General features: G+C 44.7%; 1 protein-coding gene across 3 annotated transcripts in view; it reads right to left on the bottom strand.

Moving 5' to 3' along the window:
- Positions 1-20,233, bottom strand: part of PTPRM (protein tyrosine phosphatase receptor type M) — a 779,193-nt gene that overhangs the window by 5,960 nt on the left and 753,000 nt on the right. For 2 of the 3 annotated variants that reach the window (XM_058556687.1, XM_058556688.1), the window contains 6 exons: positions 19,098-19,247; positions 18,166-18,339; positions 17,021-17,152; positions 12,488-12,613; positions 10,455-10,618; positions 4,093-4,228 (listed from right to left, as the gene is read on the bottom strand). In XM_058556687.1, coding sequence (XP_058412670.1) covers positions 4,093-4,228; positions 10,455-10,618; positions 12,488-12,613; positions 17,021-17,152; positions 18,166-18,339; positions 19,098-19,247 — 882 coding nt within the window. The remainder of the gene's footprint in view (positions 1-4,092; positions 4,229-10,454; positions 10,619-12,487; positions 12,614-17,020; positions 17,153-18,165; positions 18,340-19,097; positions 19,248-20,233) is intronic. The other variant, XM_058556689.1, reaches the window with a different exon arrangement.

Raw genomic sequence — 20,233 nt, 5'->3', positions numbered from 1 at the left:
CGCTCTGCTGCTGGGGGCCCGGGTTCGGATCCCCGGGCGTGCACCGACGCACTGCTTCTCCGGCCATGCTGAGGCCGCGTCCCACATACAGCAACTAGAAGGATGTGCAACTATGACATACAACTATCTACTGGGGCTTTGGGGGAAAAAAAAAGGAGGAGGAGGATTGGCAATAGATGTTAGCTCAGAGCTGGTCTTCCTCAGCAAAAAGAGGAAGATTAGCATGGATGTTAGCTCAGGGTTGATCTTCCTCACAAAAAAAAAAAAAAAAAAATAGTACATATTGTATCCTTGAAAGTCTCTGCAAGTAGATCTTCAGTGGTCTCACCACACACGACAGAGTTAACTAGGTTAAGTGTGTGAGCTGATGGATGTATTCATCATCTCAATCTTGGGAACCATTCTACAGTGTATATGTGCAGCCAGTCATGTTGGCGAAAGTTCCCACCACCTCCCAGGGGAAATAGGTTTCTCTAGGCAAGACCTGTCCCTTAAAGGCTGTTTCTCTGTTAAAACACAGCCCTGGAAACTTCAAAAGCCAAGCGAGGAGGACAGAAGTGAGCGGGGAGCTGTTGGTGGAAAGAGTCTGTCTTCCGGCAACTGTAATAGCTTCAGGGGGCTCAGGCGCTGAGCCTCCGTCTGAATCGCACAACGCAAGGAGCGGCAAATCTGACTGCACCGGCCTGGCCTGCGCCCTGGGACCCAGTCCTTTGATGGGGACTTGAGGCTGGTTGAAGAGATGGATAACTTAGATGCTTGGCTGAAAAGGGGGTCAGGAAAAAAATCCAGCTGTCCTCGTTGGATAAAAAAATCTAGTCTTGTGTTATAAATTATTTCACTTCCTGGCAATCAACTAGCTTTTCTCTAGAGCCCCCAAACCTAAAAATCTGAAGAAATAAATCTTTAGGGCCTTCTGGATCTCCCACCATGCTTCAAAACGGATGGATGAATTTTCAAACTCAGAAGCAATTTAGAAAAATCAGAGCCACAAAAGGAGATGGGGACGGACATACTGACCCTCTGCACATTCATCCCACCAGGTGGGGAGGGAGCGGCAGTAGGACTTTCTGTGTTCTGCATGGAAGGAGCCACCGCGTGCTACCGCCTCTCCATGTGATACACGAGCAGACCCAGCAGGGCCCAGGCCAGGGCTCTCCCCACCCCACCCCACCCTGCCTCCCTGCCGGCCAGCACAGAGGTGCCCTCCAAGGCTTTCTGCACATACTTCATCCTGTGAAGACGCAGCTAAGAAGATCCAGTTCTCGGCACTTTTCAGCTGCTGGTACAACATTTTGTGCTTAGGAGAAACTCAGGTCTCAGCAGGCCTTTTATGCCAATAAAATTATACCAGATTTTATCACTCTGACCTGAATTAATTAATTCCCTCGGCCAACATACACATGTATGAATACCAATCTAAACAGAAACTGAGGGGGCCGGCCCAGTGGCGCAAGCGGTTAAGCGCGCGTGCTCCGCTGTGGCAGCCTGGGGTTCGCCGGGTCGGATCCTGGGCACATACCAACGCACTGCTTGGCAAGCCATGCTGTGGCGCCATCCCATATAAAGTGGAGGAAGATGGGCATGGATGTTAGCCCAGGGCCAGTCTTCCTCAGCTAAAAAAGAGGAGGATTGGCAGATGTTAGCACAGGGCTGATCTCCTCACAAAAAAAAAAAAAAAGTAAACAGAAACTGAACTTACAGGCAGTAACAAACAAACAAGCGCCAAGAGCCCTTATTTAATTCAAGAAGCTTCAAATTCACTGAGAGGAGCACGGTGACATTTTTTCTCCGGTCACCAGATATTACCTATTATCCTGCCAACAGTCACTGTGACAAACTTCTCAGACATTTTTCTCAGGAAAATTGCAAAACTTTCCTACATTCATCAGCTACTGCCCTCATCTTAAAACTGGTTCTGACCCTCAGAGGTGTGGGCAGCTGAGGATCCTCTATTCTCTACTAGAATTACATGTAACTACAGAAACGTCTACGTCGTGGGCTGGGATCAGAAGGCCCCTTCTGCTCCAACCACCGAGGTCTCCCCCCATTTCATGAAAAATCACCCCTGTCCCGTAGTTTGCACTGCTGATTTGGAAAAAGCCACACTGTTTCTGCCCATAAAAATTCGTAAGTGACGAGAGGGGCAGCCAGAGGCATTAGAGAAAAGGCCTGGAAGGGTCTATGGCTAATGATCTGCCTACTTCAGGCTGCAGTGAGCAGGAAACGACATTTTTTTATCAAGGTCATTTTTGCCCAGGTACCAACCAAAGTCTGGAAGCCACACCTGTCTCTGGGTCAGGGACGTTAAATGCCAAAGGAAGTTACGGTCAGAATATTTTAATTTATGCATGTGTTTCTGTCCTCCGCCAGCCTTCTCATCTGTCCCAAACTCAGGCCACTTCTAACTGCCCGACTACCCTTTCCTCAACCGCCTGACCCAGACAACTGAGAATTCCCTGGTGGTAGAACAGTTTACAGTTCACGATGGGTTCCAGGGACCCAGGGAGCAAGAGTCTCTGCTCTGGGCGGGGCTGGCTCTAGTGCAGCCCGCGTGGAACACACGGTCGGCCTTTCAGCCCATCCACATGAAATCTGTGACTGAAAGGCACTCTGAGCGGGGGCTGGCCCATGTTAAGCACACGTGAATGTTGGCTGCTGGCCAGCTGCCCCTCATCAGCCAGGGCGGGGGGTGTCCCTCCCTCGGATGGCGGCAGGCTACATGACACCTGGAGACGCCCACACCATCAGAACCACCTCTCTCACTTCCACAGGTTCCAAACCCCCTCCTCACACATCAGCATATGGGATCACCTCAACAAGCCAAATTATCCCTTGTCATCACGACTCAGGCTCAAGAAAGGCAAGTGACTTGCCCATGGACGCTTAAATTGCCAAGTGAATGCGTCAGAGGTCACCTAACTTGAATAAGTAGGAGAGCCGAGACTAGAAGGTGGGTTGTCCCGGGCTTCCCCTCGGGCAGGGAAGAGAGGGCAGCAGTCTGGGGGGCACGGTCCTTTGCCCACAGAAGCCAGTGTGGTAACTGCTCAGGGCTTGAGAGTCTGCACTTGGCCAAACAGGCGTCCCTCTACCAAATCCTGGGCCAGCACCATGCTTCTTGGAAAGAGAACAGATCATCAAGCATGAGACATGTATCTGGGGAAAGAGATGCCCCTGGAGAGTGACTTGGATGTGTCCCTGGGGCCGGCCGTCATCAGTCACTATCATGACCCAGCCCAGGGCACTGTCATGGCTGGGGACCATGGCTACTTCCTGGGCTTCAGCTTGAATCTCCACTCGCTCATTAGTCCCTTTATCATATTTTAAATTTTAATCCCACTGCCGCAGCGCTGGGGACCCGGAATGCAGGCTTTCCAAACTTGTCGCATAGGCCATCTCTTCCTCCCTCTCTCCTGCCCCAGGCCATTCTCATGACCTTGGGATTAGTCCTACTGTTTCCTTCAGATCCTTCCTCCACTCACAGAGAAGTAAAAAAACCTAATCTACAAGTTTCCTCCTTTAAGCGATTTTACTGTTCTTCAGTCACGGTGGCTGGCATTTCAACAGCTCCACACAAAAAGAGATTTCATGACATACTCTAAGAAAATCATTGCACATAGTCCTTTGTTTCTGAACTCCTTTAACCCTTTTCTCAGATATGGCACCATAATTAAATGCAACACTCTGGATGTCAAACTAAAATTCACAGCTTTGATAAATATTAGGTGATTAAGCTATTTATAAAATATATAATTTGGAAATCTGGCATTTCAAGTGCTATGATTATTTCTTCTCCATGAAGACTAAGCACTTAGCCATGTGGAAGGCTCTGCCAGGAACAGAAATTAATAACGACGTTCACTTGTGAGTTTCAACTATTTCCACATTTCAAATGTGCTGAGATGAAGTCTCCTTTTTAAAAGCAACGTATGAGAGGAAGACGGAGAAAAGCCCCTACAAGCAAAGCGACGATGTTATGCTTTTGAAAATGAGTTTCCTCTGTGAGTTGGTTTCACCGCAAACCTGTGAGATGGGGAGTTGTCTCACACTAACCGGGAAAGCGCCCCACTTAGCAGGACAGAGGGAGGGTCCTACCAGGAGGTCCACCATGTTGGGCTTGTTGTTCCTCAGTGTCTTCACGGCGTGGAAGACGTCGACCGTCCTCTGGTGCCGGAGCATCTCGCAGACAATGCTGATGGCGCAGAACGTCCCGCTGCGGCCTCCCCCATTCCTGTTGGAAGAGAAATCAGACGGTTAGATGACGTTTGCCCTCACGCTGCATGGCTCACACAGTCTGTGGAGATATGGCCTAAACCCTGGAGGGCTGATAACGGGAAGTTCTCTCTGAGGCCAGGAACTCTCCCCCGGGCCAGTTCTTCTCATGAAGACAAATGCAGACAATAAGCCTCAGTGTGGGACCCACAGTTCACTCGCCTGGAGGTGACGAGAAACTGGCACACCCTGTTCTCCCAGCTTCGGCTCAGCCCTACAGTACGTAACCTGATACAGCACTTTACCAATTGTTATTGAAAGGGCCCACCATGGAAAACTTTCAATGAACAGACATCTAGTATCTGTCAGGAAAATTGGTGATGAGCGTGGGTTACATTCAAAGATGGACTTGGCCTTTAAAAAAATCCATTAGTATTTCATTATTTAGCTCTAAAACATAAGGGCTCTTTTTAAATAAAAATTTTGTTTTGAATTAAGTTTAGATGTACAGAATCATTGCAAAACTAGCATAGAGAGTTCCCTTGCATATCCACTTTCCCCTGAAGTGAACGTCTTACATAACCATAGTACATGATCAAACCCAGCAAATTAACACTGGTACAATACTATTAACTAAACTACAGACCTTAGTCAAATGTCACCAGTTTTTCCACAAATGTCCTTTTTCGGGTCCAGGATCCCACCTTGCATTTAACTGTCATATTCTTTAGTCTTCTCTCATCTGTGGCAGATCCTCAGTCTTTCCTCGTCTTTCTTGACTTTCACATTTTTGAAGAGTACTGGTCAGTTATTTTGTAGAATACAAAATAAAGAATGTAGATGTAGAAAGTAGGCGTGGTCCCCATCCACAATTTGAGAAGTCATTACAAAATACAAATTGCAGAATGTCCCTTTATTTGGGTCTGTCTGATGCTTTCTCATGACTGGAAATGAGGTTCTGCATTTTGGCAAGAAAACCACAGAAGGGCTGTCGCATCCTTTGAGAGGTTCGTGGTGTTGATCTGTCTTGTTGCTGGTGATTTGTTGTTGTTGTTGTTGTTGTTGAGGAAGATTCGCCCTGAGCTAACATCTGTTGCCAATCTTCTTCTATTTTGTATGGGGGTCGCCAGCACAGAGTGGTATAGGGCTGCACCTGGGAACCGAACCTGGGCTGCCAAAGCGGAGCATGCCGAACTTAACCACTAGGCCATGGGGCAGGCCCCATAGTGCTGGTAATTTTATTAACCTTGATCACTTATTAAGATGGTGGGTTCTTGCAGATTTTTTTCACTGTGTAGTTATTATCTTTCTCTTTATAGTCAATAAATATCTTGGGAAAGATACTTTGGGATTATGCAAATATCTTCAAGTTTCACTCACTTATTTTAGCATCCATCGGTGGATCCTGTCTGTAACAATCTTCTCTGTGGTGTTTGCCTAATTGAGTTTCTACTTGCCTCTCTCCTTCAACATTCTACTGTAAGAGAGAGCTGTCTCTTCTCCATCATCAAAAAATTTATTTGCTTATTTATTATTTATGTCAGTTTATATTTAACATATAAAATATATATTAATTTTATTCTATGAGCTAAAATCCAATAGTATCAATATTTATTTTGTTGCTGACACTGTTCTGGCTTTGGCCATTAGGTGCTCCCTCAGGGTGGCTCCTGTGTTCTCTTGACAAGCCTCCATCCTTTTGTGAGCACTTCCTTATTTTCTGGAACCACAAGAAGTTCCAGACTCACCCCTGCACTATCTTCCCTGCACCAGCTCCAGAAGCAACCACTTCTCCAAGGAGCTAAGGGACCTCTTCATAAATAAACACAATATCATTATCACACCTAAAATAAACAAACATTACTCATTTAATGTAATCAAATTTGTAGTCACAGTTCAAATTTCTCAGATTGTTTCAGACATTTTATTACAGTTGTCTTTTTCAAATCCATATCCAAGCAAAGTCCACACATTGCATTTGGTTAATATGTCCTGCAAGTTTATTTTAATCTAGAGGTTCCTCTTCACTGTCTCTCTTTTTTTCTTGGCTATTTATTTGTGGGGAAATGGGGTCATTTGTCCTGTAGAGAGTCCCATATTCTGGGTTGTTCTCATTCATTGCATCTCTGTGGTATCATTTCACATGTTTATCTCTAGCCCTATACTTCCTGTACATTGGTTGTTAGCTCCAGGGATTCGTAAGAATTCAGAATTTTTTTTTTTTGGACAAGGATACCTTATAAGTGTACTTTCATTAGGAAGCAGGCATGAGATATCAGGTTGTTCCTTGTTTTGTGATTTTAAGATTGATCACTGTGTTCAGATGTTAGTTTGATCAGTCCATTACAAAGTGCCAAATCAGCCTTTTAATTAAAGTATAACACACCTGCAATTAAGCCCACAAATGGTAAGCACCTATCTCAGTTAATGTTTACAAACGCATACACCATGTACCCACCATGCAGATCAAGATACAGACCATGATCAGCCCCACAGACCTCCCTCATCTGCCTTCCTCGTCAATATCATCAATACTCCAAACATAAACTCTGTTCTCACTTCTAGCATCATAATTTATTTTATCTGTCTTTGAATTTTGTATAATTGGAATCATACAGTATATACTCTTTTGAGTCTGGCTCATTTCACTTAATGTTATCTATGTGAGAATCATCCACGTTCTTTCAGTCCTTTACACTTTTCTAATTCTGAGAAGAATTACATTGAATGGACATACTACTGTATAATTTATCTAACAGCTGATCTCAGAAAATTTGGGCTATTTCCAGTTTTTGATGTTATGAGTAAACCTGCTATAAACCTGTCTCATGATGCATATACGACTGGTTTCTGTAGCCATATATCTAGGAGCAGAAGAGCTCAGTCAGAGAAAATGCTTACATTTCACCTTAGGAGATGCTGTCAAACAGTTCCAAATGGTTGTACCATATTCACTTCCTCCCAGCAGTGTATGGGAGTTCCAGTTACTCCACATTTTCACTAACACTCGGTACAGTCATTTGCTTGTCTTTGAAATTTCAGCCATTCTGGTGATTATGCAGTGGCATCCGAACCTGGTTTTAATTGTATTCTCTTGAAAACTAATGATGCTGAGTAACTTTTCTGTGCTTACTGGCTATTTTTTTTTTTTAAAAATGAAGTTCCTGTCAGGAGTTTTGCCCATTTAAACAGTTGGCTTGCCTCTGTTTCCTACTGACCTGCAGTACTTCTGAGCCCCTCTGGCTGAGAGTCCTCTGTCAGGGGTATGCATTGCAAACTCTTTGCCCGCTCTGTGTCTTGCTTTTTCACTCTCTTATTGGTGTCTTCTGATGAGCAGAAGTGCTTAACTTTAATGAAATCCAATTTCTCCATGTTTTCCTTTACGGCTAGTGCTCTGTGTCTCATGTAACACATCTTTGGTTACCTTATGGTCATGAAGATGTTCTCCTAGAAGCTTCATTGTTTTCCTTTTCACATTTTGGTCTACAGTCCATCTGGAAATAACTTCTGGACGTAGTGTGAGGAGGGAGACCATGTATGCGGGCACTCTGCTCCCGTTGCCCTGCACTGGTGTGTGGCTGGGAGTCTTTGTTCTGGATCAGGTGACCCTGAGGTGTGGCTCCACTCCTGGATCTTCTCTTCTGCATCATTAGTCTATTCTCTATCCTTGCACTGAGACCACACTGCCTTCCCCCCAACAGCTTTTCACCTAATGCTTTCAGTAGCTGTCGACAACCATTGTCTACACCCATTACTTTCATTAAGGCATGAAAAATAGCAATATCTTAATTCTATCCATTTCTTCTGGTTTTATTAGCTGGAAGACATGTACAAAGAAAAAAAAATTCCCCATTGCTTACCTTGAGTATACGCAGCTCAAGGCACCTTCAACCACAGTACTCGGAGGTCTGACTTGGGTATGGACGCTCTGCCCACAGCCATTAGGTGGTGCTACACCATACTGAATGCAATGGATGTTCTTACCTCAGAGGAACAGCAGGGAGCTGCCGTGGTTCAAAGCATTCTTTCTGGCCTATACTGGAGGATACCAATTTAAACTGACTTTGTTTCTCACGACTAAAAATACCTTAGATTTAGATCTAATCTAAACAACAATAAGCACTCTCACCAGGCCTGGGTCTTATGCCTGACCTGATGCCAAGAGAGCAAGAGGCAGCCCCACAAGAACCACAGGGACTTGAGTGAGGGAGAGAGATTCTCAAAGGAAAATCAAGGTTCTCTCACCAGCAGAAGGGGAATGGGTGCTGGGCCGGCAGGAGGGCTGAAACAGCAGTTGCCCACCACCATCCACTACAGTTAAAGAACAGCCCACTGTTTTAGATACCACATGGAAGTGTTTAGTTCTCAGTTCACAGCAGTGCCTTGGAAAAGTGGAGGCGGTGGTTGTCTACGAGGTGCGGTAATTTAAGGGGTCTTTATATCTTCCCCTTAGGCCTGTCCTGGTGCCTCAACCTCCCCCACTGTGACTTAGTCCTTTGGTTACACTACTGGCCCTTGTTAGGAAACTACTAAACCCCCGTGTGCATTACGCTCCTAGCTCCAGCGGCCGGTGGTCTCTAGACACGGAAATGGGTATCTGCAAACTATTTTTAGTGTTTCAAAAAAACCTAACAGATATAATACAAACTCTAACTAAAATGTCAATTTTTCTTGCCGGGATTATATCAACTCACATTGGTGACCCTCTGATCTTATTCTGATCAGAGGTTACGTCTGGACTTAGAGAAATAAAAATGGGGATGTGAATGTTAATCAATCCTTTTTGGCATTTTCTTGGTGGAGATATTTTTAATGAACTGGGTCCGGGAGAAGGAAGGGGACAGTAGTAACGGGGGAGGGGCTAACAACCAGTTTTCAGAGGATAAAGGATTGGGACCTCTGGTTGAGGAGAAGCGTGAGTAGGTTCATAAGACTCTCTCCAAGGGAATATCAGGTTCCTGCAGGATGAGACGCTGCCACATTTTGATTTGTTGAGACACAGAGCAGATTTCTGGGCTGCCAGGGAGGCCTCCTAGGTTCCTGGGTGGAGGGTGGCATTGCGTGAGATGCAGACACCAAGTGGAGAGTAACCCAGGCCCTTAGCCAAGCTCGCCATTTTAACCAGGCTTGATCTGCCCAGAGTCAAACTTTATTTTCCTTCAATTTGGGAGAGATCTCATTGCAGGCTGTTAATGACACTCCACTGAAAAGAGACATAAGCTTATACTTTAAGTTTCCACAAATTATCTAAACATCTTCCCTAACTGCCATTAGTTCCTAATTGTCTGTTCCATTAAGCTGATTCCAGCTGGCTGATTAGTTACCTATCATTGCCAGGAGAAAATGCAGGTGAAAGTGCTTTGAAAAGCATGGAAGTCTCTATTACGTGGCTCTCAATCTTGGCTGCACACTGAAATAATCTGGGAGTTAAAAAAAGAAAAAAAAACCCTGATGTCCAGGGTTTTTTCGAGATTTCAATTTAATTAGTTTGGGTGTGGCCCAGGGTTTTTTTTTCCCCAAAGCTCCCCAAATGACTCTCAACATGCAGCCAAGGTTGGGAACCATTGCTCTGTAGCAGAAGTTCTCCCATTTTAGCACCTACTAAAACTTCTAGCCTGGAGGCCACACTTTCGAGACACTGACTCTATCCAAATCTTTCCAATACATACATTCCCAGGCCAAAAAAAATCCACTGAAAAACAGAAACAAAAATCTCTCTTAAAAGCTACAAAGGAAAAAGAGACAGCTCCTTTGAAGCCTCTGACGTGATTTCCAGTAGAATTACCAACAAGTGTGATGGTAAACCAGCTGTGCTGGGTGGGAGGGAGCCCTGATTTGTAGCATTTACTGATTTCTGTGATGTAAATACTTTTACCATAAATAATTTTAAGTTACCAATAGTTGAGAAAATTTAACCAGCTGAGAAAATTCCTGAAAACTTAACAATTGGCTCTCAAGAGCCAGTAGGAGCCTACGCAGGTGTTTTTTTTTTTTTTTGCAGGGAGGTCCCAATCACAGTGTCAAGGCTTATTTTTATAGCAGCGACACCTCATCCAAATGCAAAATGTGCATATCTTGTTTTATGCAAAGCAAACCTAAGCCTTAATGAGTAGACTATCTCCTCCTTTCACCCAGACCTACTTATTTCTTCTCCATTTACAGTGAAACAAGAGATAGTGAACCAGGACGTAACACCCAGTGTCAGCCTGGTCATTCTGAGACGTAAGCTCCATCTCACCACTTACAAGCAATGCACAACCGTGCGGCCTTCACCGCCGTTGTATTCCTCCTGCCACTTGTCCACTTGGCGAATGAGCTTCAAGAAGGAGCGCTTGGACACTGGTGTGTCCCTGTACATCGGCCAGCCCAGGAACTGGAACTGCTGCACCATCCGGTACCCATCTTGGGGCTACAGAGAATCAGGCAACAGTCAAGGAGAGGAAAGGAAACAGTTATTATTTATTTTATTGAATTCCAGTGTGCTGATTCCACCTGCTCAGTCTTCTCATCAAAGCAGGACATTACGGAAGGAGGGACCTGCCTATAAAGAATGAAGGAGCTTCTACCGGCCTGGAGAATTATGAGTTTTAATCTCGAGCTGTTATTAAAAAAATAGGTGTTTTAAATGACAGGCCAGACAAATAAAAGTGAAGCAGAATGCTTACAATTTTGCAGAAGCCAAGTGAAAAACCATACCCAACAAGAGCATTGACCACATTGTGCAGTCAGTGGTAAAATGGCTTCACTTTAATTACAGGTAAATTAAAAGGAAAAGATAAATTATAATCTGGAGATGTTTGTGAGGTCAGGATGATATAGATTATACTATTTCCTGTGAGTATAGTACAGTGTTGCTTATTAGTGTGATTCTTGCTAAGATATCAATAGTTAACTAATCTTTGGTCATAATTAAATGGAACTGTAGGATTCAAGGAAGTGTTGGAAAGTGGCCACACAGTTTCCTCCAGCCATGGCTAAATCACTTGGACTAAATCTCCCTGGCCTTCAGCAGCGTGTGACACAGGTGACACACTTTGTGCACTCAGTGGTCCCTCCCCCTCAGCCATTCTCCTTGCCTGCCCAGCCACCCAGGCCTCCTGCTAGGAAAGGCCCAGGCTCAGGCTCTGGGTCCCTTCTCCTTTCTGTCTCTCACTTGAGGATTTCATTCAGTCTCACGGCTTTAAATATTCCAGTAAGTCATCGGTTTATATTTCCAGTTCAGACCTCTCTCCTGAACTTCCCCTCACAGACTCAAAGGCCTACTCAGTATTTCCACTGAGGCGTCTCATAGTCACCTCACACCTCGTGTGTTTCAGAGTGAACTCCTGGCCCTCTCTCCACGTGTGCCCCACACCAGACAGTCCTGTTACACTCACAGCCTTTCCTAGCTCCTTTAATATCAATGCCATCATCATTCTGGTTCTCAGGACCAAACTCCTGAGAGTCACCCTTGACCCCCCGGGATCCAATCTATCAGCAAATCCTCCTGGCTCTGCTGTCAGAATATACCAGAATCTCTCCACCTCTTACTCCTTCCGCCTGCTACTTGCAGTGTCTTGCAGTGTCATTTCTCACCTGGATTATTGTAACAGCCTCCTGACGGGTCTCTCTCACAGTCTATTCTCATCACAGAAGCCAGAGTGCTCCTTTTAGTAGGTAAATTATATCATATGATTCCTCTACTCACAACCATCTAATGGCTCCTTATTTGCTTCAAGGCAAAAGCCCAAATCCTAGCAGTGGCCTCGAAGGCCCTACATGATCTCTGGCCACCACCGCCCGCAAATTTCCCTCTAGGTGACCTTGGCTTACTGTGCTCCAGCCACATCAGCCTCCTTACTGTTTATGCAACTCACCAGGCAAGGCCTCACCTCAGGGCCTTTGCACTGACTAATACTTCTGCCTGGAAAGGGGTCTCCACAGAGAGCCACACGTCTGTCCCCTCACTTCTGTCAGGTCTTTGCTCACACAGCCTTGCTCTTCCTCCTGTTCATGACCCTAGCACTTTCTACCTCCCCACGTTTTTCCTATAGCATTTATCACTTTCTAGCATACTATATCTATTATTATATCTGTTAGAGTAATCTGTTACATCTATTACTCATTGTCTGTCTTCTCCCATTAGAAATGGAAGCTCCATAAGGCAGGGAGCGTTGCTCTCTTCACTGATATATCTCAAACTCCTAGAACAGTGACTGACAGAGTGGAAGCTCTAAATATTCGATGAATGAGAAAATAATAAAACCACAACATAAGCCGTGTTGGCCGCGATTCTTACCCTGGCTGCATTATAAATGCGGAATATCCTGCTGATAATGTCTTCTTCTAAATCGGCAGAAACAAATTCCACTTGGATGGGGCCATGTCTGTGTACTCCATTCTCTGGCCAGTACTGTGGACACAACTGCATTCAAAACACAGAAACATGAGATTAATTATAAAAATAAATTTACTTCTGGGGCCAGCCCGGTGGTGTAGTGGTTAAGTTCTCACACTCCGCTTTGGCCGCCCAGGGTTTGAAGGTTGGAATTCCAGGTGCGGACCTATGCACCACTCATCAAGCCATGCTGTAGCAGCATCCCACGTACAAAATAGAGGAAGATGGGCACAGATGTTAGCTCAGGGACAATCTTCCTCACCAAATAAATAAATAAATAAATAAATAAATAAACAAATTTACTCCTAACATCAACATTCAGTAATTTTTAATACTTCATTGACTCACTTCGTTTTCTTTCCTTTCTCTCTTTTCCTTCTAGCAAGTAGACTTAGGACTCTCTGGTTGGCTGATTCCTCAACTCCTCTTTCCTTGTTCTAGTACTATTTTCTCAGAAAGCATCTTTAAACCATGAGCAGTTCTGCTTTCCAAAGAGGTGATGTGGACGCTGTTCAACACATCCATTGTAACATCCCTTTTGCATGTTAAAAGGACTCTTATCAGGCCCTGGGGAGACACCACTAGCTGCCATTACAAGAGCTGAGATACTGACAATGGTACACATACCTGTTAATGCCCAAATCTCCATTCTCTCCTGCCTGGGCTTGCATTGTCACTTGTAATCACTTCTGGCAATAGGGCTGTTTTGCGACAAGATACTGATAACAGTGTTGGGTTGCATTTTGACGCTCTGGTCCAAACCCTCCCAGCTCAGATCTAGGAAGCCTGATGTAATGAGAGTAAATGCTTTGCTGTTTTACTTGGAGGTGACTTTAATTAAAAACACAATTTCCTAGACTCTCAAACTCCAGGTACTAGTGATGCTGGGTAACTAGAACTTTTGCACGAGTACGACACACAGCTCAGTCAGGGAGGAGGGCTGCCAGGAGGGTGTCTTATGAAAGAGGCACTTTCGTTTGCCACTGCCCTACAGAAATACTAAGCTTGGAGACAGGTGAGAGAACCCCAAGATCTTTTCTTCTCACCAATCCTTCCTAAAGCCCCGAGACCCTTGTAGGCATTTAATGTCTGAACGTCAACTTGGGACTTGGCATCCAGTGACGTTTCCGGGAGTAGTGTTGAACTTGTACCTTTCTGATTTACCTGAGGGACAAATGGCCTGTGGTGAGGCAAGAGGGGATGACTTCATTATTTTATAACCCACTTCTATTGGGCCAAGAGCAGAAGAAAAACACGTCACCTCATTTTAAGCAGAATGAGTATCCAAGGGTTGCATTTCTTTCTCTTTTTTTTTTTTGATGACTTTTATTTTCCACAGATCTAAAATTGCATTGTCAAGGGTGCAAAGGTTGATTCATAGCCAAGACTGCAAGACAGTTTTCAGTTAACAGTGGGTCAACGGGAACAGCAAGCTCCCTCTCTCTATCATAAAGAAGTTAAAGGTTTGGACTTTATGATCAAGAATGAACACAGGATAACTGAGAGTATTTTTACGTCAGCTAAGTGTATAGTATTTTAGAAATTACATTCCCTTATTTTATTTATTTATTTATTTATTTATTCATTCATTTATTTATTTATTTATTTATTTTCGCTGAGAAAGATTGGCCCTGAGCTAACATCCGTGCCCATCTTCCTCTATTTTGTATATGGGACACTGCCACAGCATGGCTTGATAAGCAGAGCGTGGGTTCACGCCCAGGATCCAAACCTGTGAACTCTGGGCCACCGAAGCAGAGCACACGAACTTAACCACTACGCCACCAGGCCGGCCCCAACAGTCCCTTTTTTTAAATAATGCTCCCCACGAAATTTTTTCTTCTTCACCAGCACTTCCTGGTGACAAGCTATAAACCTGCCTTGTCAAACCATAGCGTGCTGATGTTTATTTTCTTTTTGATACCCACGTGCACCCACTGTTAAAATTCATAGGCATTATGATGGGAAGCTGAGATGGTAATCAAAGCCCTAACATGCACGTCTGAATTGTTCTGCCCATTTTTCTCCTAACTGGGCAAGCTTTGCTTTCTGCTTGTTCTCTCAGTTCAAGCCCTGATCAAAAGCTTGTCACTTACACCAGAGAAATACAAATGGCCCAGGCCTGCACTTGGCTCCTGGCACACTGCATTCTGCACTCTGCCCAAGTAAACTGGGGAGAAAATGGCTTAAATGGTGCATCACACGTCCATGAACTGGACCTATAAATACTTAAAATAGTTGAGTGCTATTCTTGTGCATTTGCAAAGCCTTTAAGTTCAAATGCTCAGTTTAGTGTTCTCTGAAAGACTGAATCCCAGGAGCCTCCTTTCTCTCACTCTGAAAATCAGCTCTGTCTGCTGAACGGAATTGGAGTCTCTTTGTGTCTCCTACCACCGGTGGGCCAAGGCTTGGTCTGGGTCCAGCAGTTCGGGTTTGGAAGGCAGCTTTAGAATTCAAACACTGTTGTTCAAAAGAATACACAAAAATCACTAACGTCTGGCTCATGAAAATGAGCAAAACCAGTGTATCACTACATTTCAAAATTCACATGAGGGGAGGAAGAAGGATTCTGAAGAGGGAACAAGTCCCTTGTCCTGTGACTGTCTACGATGAAGGAATCTTGAATTAGTGAAATGTAGCCTGTGGCATTGTCAATCCTTGGTCCTATCTCGAGTTGTGTCTTTGAGGTTCCCCGAGCTGTGGTGTCTGCTTGTCTTTATAAATGGCTGCAATACGCCCCTCGGAGAGGAAGGGCATATTGGGGAATGCGCATATGGGGAAGACTTCTAAAATATTTAAGCTTTTTAAGCAAAAAGGACTAGATAAGGACAAGGATTATCAAAGATTATCATTATTATTTCATTAACTAGCTTTCAGGCCAGAGCCTTAACAATATAACGTAGCACCTCAAACATAATTAAAAACATTAGAGAATTGAAGTGAATGTCCATGCCATTTATGGCAGATTGATGGCAATAAAACGGATTTTAGGAAAGAAAAATTTTGTCCAGTTTGGATGCTGAAATACTTTAGACCTCTTTTTTTTTAAAGAATTTGTCTCTACTACACAGGAAATTAATTATATTCCAGAACAAGTTTATTCTTAAAACACACTAAGTTCAATTCCTCTGTCACGGGATTTAAGCCTGTGACTGGCACAACTGTACCCTAAAGCAATCAGTTCAGCTCTGAAAGGGCCACTGCGCTAACGCTCGCCTGACAAGTCCCTGTAAGAAAATGTTTCTAACCCCATCACTAATATTGAGTCATCACTGTCCCTTCTTCCCCTTTGCATGTTTAAGAAAGGGAGCTGTGCAAAAGCCACATTTATCATTCTGATCTTCTCTTAAGTCCCGGTTTTATTTCTTTTAAATAGCTTTATCAAATAGTTGACAAAACTAATTGCTGTCCCTTAAAATTGCTTGCTGGTCTCCGTCTCACCCCACCACAACTCCAGGTGAGCCATGCCAGGAAGCACACAGACGCTCTAGGCCGGGGCCGAGGGCTGTGTCAGAGGCCAACGTCCTCCCTTCACGACTCTGGTTTGCCTGCTCTGCGGTCGGCTCTGTGACGGTCACATTCCAGTCAGCTCCCACTCTGCCCTCGGCCTCGCACCTCCTCCAGTCAGTATTTCCGTCCTCTGGGAACAGCCTGATTTCTGACCTTGTCTTGCCCTACCGCTTCCAGCATCTATGATTTCAGCCTGTCTTTTTGGTTTCAGTCTACTTTCTTCCCCAATCCCTAAATCCATCTGATTGTGTGTGTGTGTCTGTGTGTGTGTGTGAGGAAGATCAGCTCTGAGCTAACGTCCCTTGCCAATCCTCCTCTTTTTGCTGAGGAAGATTGGCCCTGGGCTAACATCCGTGCCCATCTCCCTCTACTTTATATGGAACGCCTGCCACAGCATGGCTCGACAAGCAGTGCGTTGGTGCGCGCCCAGGACCGGAACCTGCAAACCCCGGGCCGCCGCAGTGGAGCGCACACACTTAACCGCCTGCACCACCCGGCCGGCACCTAATTCCATCTGACTTTTTTTTTTTTTTTTGGTGAGATCAGCTCTGTGCTAACACCCGCCAATCCGCCTCTTTTTTTGCTGAGGAAGACGGCCCTGGGCTAACATCTGTGCCCATCTTCCTCCACTTTATATGGGACGCCGCCACAGCATGGCTTGCCAAGCAGTGTGTCGGTGTGCGCCCGGGATCCGAACCAGCGAACCCTGGGCCGCCGCAGCGGAGCGCGCGCACTTAACCGCTTGCGCCACCGGGCCGGCCCCCCATCTGATTTTTAACATCCAAGTTTCAGCATCTCCAGTTCTCCACCCTGGCCTGGCTTTTGTGACCTGGCACGGGAGCCTGCACTTCTCAAAGTGCAAACAAAGCAAACACAGATTTGACCCTGGACACAGCTCTGACTGCAGTAATTCATGAGTCTCACCTGGGCAGGATCCACGTCATTTAGCATAACGACAGACGTGCAGTGATAATCCAGGACCAGTCTCCAGAAGTCTTTCACTGTGTTTGGCAAAGGATGCTGGGTGACTATGAAAGCCGAGGGCTGTTTATAGCTCTGCAAACACAAAGAAGAAGGATCCAAATATGCCCAGGAAAATGTGAAGGGAGGGAGCTAAGTTATCATGCACACACGGCAGCCTGTGGTAGAAAACACTGAGCATACTTAATATTGTTGAATTCTACTACCATGTTAATACCAAAATAGACTAAATATAAACTTCTCTGTAGAATAACAATGATAAAGTATTCTCACTTTGATACTAAGAAAACTTAATAAGTATATCACAAATTTTTTGACATTTCTGGTAGAAAAGCAATATCGACCCTATACATAATTATTTTAATAGGAAAAATTTAACTTCAAAAATTATGCACAATTAAAATAGTCTTGCTTTTCCTAAAATCTTCACTTATCATTTACATGTGTGATGGTGTTACTTATTCCTGCCTTGAAAGGATATACAGGCTTTTTACAGCTCTAGAGAGCTTCAAAGAAGTGTAAGTACCTTTTTACTGATATCACACCGACAGAATTAAAATTTCCATATTAGCACTGAAAATATCCATTCACTTTTTCCATCAACTGAATAGCAAATGCTCATTCAGTTAGAAGTCAACAGACTGACAGGAAGTAGTGAGTTGTGTCCTATCTGTACTGACAGGCAAATTTTTCTCCATGTTAATTACTGCCTAAATTAGGAAGAACGGGAACTAAAATAATGTTGCAAATCATATTATCCTACTTTACTTCCTTAGTGACTTAATAGCTGTCTCTTGCTCTCTAGCCAGCAGGTCGGAAATGTAAGAGATCAGAGAGTAACTGGGACATGCTTCATTTATCAATACTTCAGGACTGGTGGTCCCCGAGAGACCAAGAACGTCAGCCCCTACATGAAAACATATGTGGAATCTGAAACGCACTTCATTGAAAAGATAGTTTATGTCTTAAAAAAAGCAAGGGCAGGTGAGTGGAAGGAGGAGAGCCAGGCCCTGCGTGGCCATCTTCCCAGCACTCCCCCTTGAGAACAACCTCCCCGTCTCCTTCCGAGCGAAGGTGAGAAGGCTTACGTCCATGAGGGCGGCATTGATGTAGTTGCTGCTCTCCCCGTCAATGGTGATGAGGAAGGGGAGGCAGCGGTCCGGGGGCAGGATGTCCATGCAGCGGTTTTTCTCATGGTTCCGGGGCAGAAGCGCAATGCTGCAGTCCTCCACACGCAGGGTCGGTGTTACCATGTTCAGGGTCTAGGGTGACGAAACACAGACACATGGGGAAGAGAACGCTGGACAGCACATTGTTTCACGTTCAGACTTCAGAAGATCCCAATTTCCTGCAGCTGACTACAAGGTGGTCCCCTCTCCCACCTTCCCCATCCCCCCACTTACACAGGTACATTTTTATTTCTCTTTTCTCTCCTTGGATTTTGTCTACAGACAGTGCCCATCAGACATAAGGGCCATTGTGGATCTGTAGGAGTAAGTGCCATCAAGTCCAACTAGGGCTGGACCTCTGGACCTTGGGAGTAAAGGGTTGAGGAGTAAAGGGTTGAGTAGAATTTGGCCTAGAGCCAGGTACACTTAGACTGATCGTGAATATGAAGAATGCAGTGACAAACTCTTGGCTGGCGAGTACACTGAATGCACCATGTTTAGTGTGGCTGCACCCACGTGACACTGTAGGACTGCCTAGGGTCTGCTTTCAAGGGAGGAAGTGGCTCTGCTAGACCAGTGGTTCTCAACTAGGTAACCTTTGCCCCCAGGGGACACTTGCAATGTCTGAATACATTTTTGGTTGTCACAACAGATATGGTGGAGGTCTTCTGGCATCAAGGTAGAGGCCAGAGATGCTGCTAAACATCTTACATGACAGCCCCCACAGCAAAGAATTGTCTGTAGTGCCTAGGTTGAGAAACCTCGTGTTGGTTCAAGAGTTCAAGAGCTGACTTTGAGATACTCAAGGAGCAAAGTCACAGACAGTTGCCTCTCCCTTGAGCGTGACTTACCCGGAATTCCTCTTTAATCTGGCTTGAATTTGTCTGTGGATCCAGTTTGTTCATGTCATAATACAGAGACCTAACTTGGGAAGCAGGGACGGAGGTGTCTCCACAAAGACAGGCTTCCAGGATGGCATCGTGGATAAACACATATTGCTCCTGGTGAAGCAGAGGGGCCTAATTAGTACTAGAGAGACCCGTGACCCAAGAGAAATGGAGAAGGAGAAAAGCGGCTCCACACGGTCAGGATAATGGAACAGCGGTCTATCACGGACATGCGCCCCTGACAGAGAGCAGGTGTGGGCACCCGACTGCTAGGAGCGGGTCTTCCAGCACCAGAAATGCTGTTCCCACACGGGACGGCTGTGACGTTCCTGAATGGCCATGTGCGGCAGTACAAGGAAGGAAGGGAGGAAGAGACACAGGGGCTCAATGCAGAAGCAATATATGGACTCATTAGAACCATCAGACACTGATAAATACCAGAGCAAACACTGTAATTCTGATCCCTCAAGTTTGGAACTCACTATCTCAGACGAGGAAATGAGCAGAATCTTATCTATCCACAATGAAAAGAGAATTTGCTAACCAAACTAATAGTGTAAAGAAGTTCCAGGGAAACTTGACATCACTGTGAAAATAAATAGTTTCAAGGACTTAAAACTACTGATTTTGAAACACTAATTAATGTGATGATAACAAAAGTCCTTATGTGTCCAGAGAAGAGCTCTTGTTTGTATATACAAATCCACACTTTAAAAATGGGTACTCTAATTCAGAATTGGCACTGACTTGTCCTACAATTAATTACCAAAGTTTTACCCCATTTATTATTGATCTTTGATTACTAGATGCAAAAAATCTCATTATTTTTTACCTTAATTTCTATAAATAACTAGGACTCTTAAACCGCAAAAACAGACCACTCTATAAAACAACACCCAAAAAGGAGGATCAAGTGAGAAATTGGATGGGGCAACATTTGACCAACTGTAAAATACATAAAAGATACATTATTATCTTTAAAACAAAGAATCCCTATTTTAAAGAAAAAGAGACCATGAAAGCAGCATTTAGAGTTTCTGCTATTTTTCTTTATGTTAGCTAAAAAAATGGAATTAGGTTTCCCAGTGGCTTGTGCAAAC

This window comes from Diceros bicornis, chromosome 16, assembly GCF_020826845.1.
Source record: "Diceros bicornis minor isolate mBicDic1 chromosome 16, mDicBic1.mat.cur, whole genome shotgun sequence".
NCBI lineage: Eukaryota > Metazoa > Chordata > Mammalia > Perissodactyla > Rhinocerotidae > Diceros > Diceros bicornis.
The sequence above is the reverse complement of the archived record's forward strand: the minus strand, read 5'-3'. Positions and strand labels throughout refer to the sequence as shown.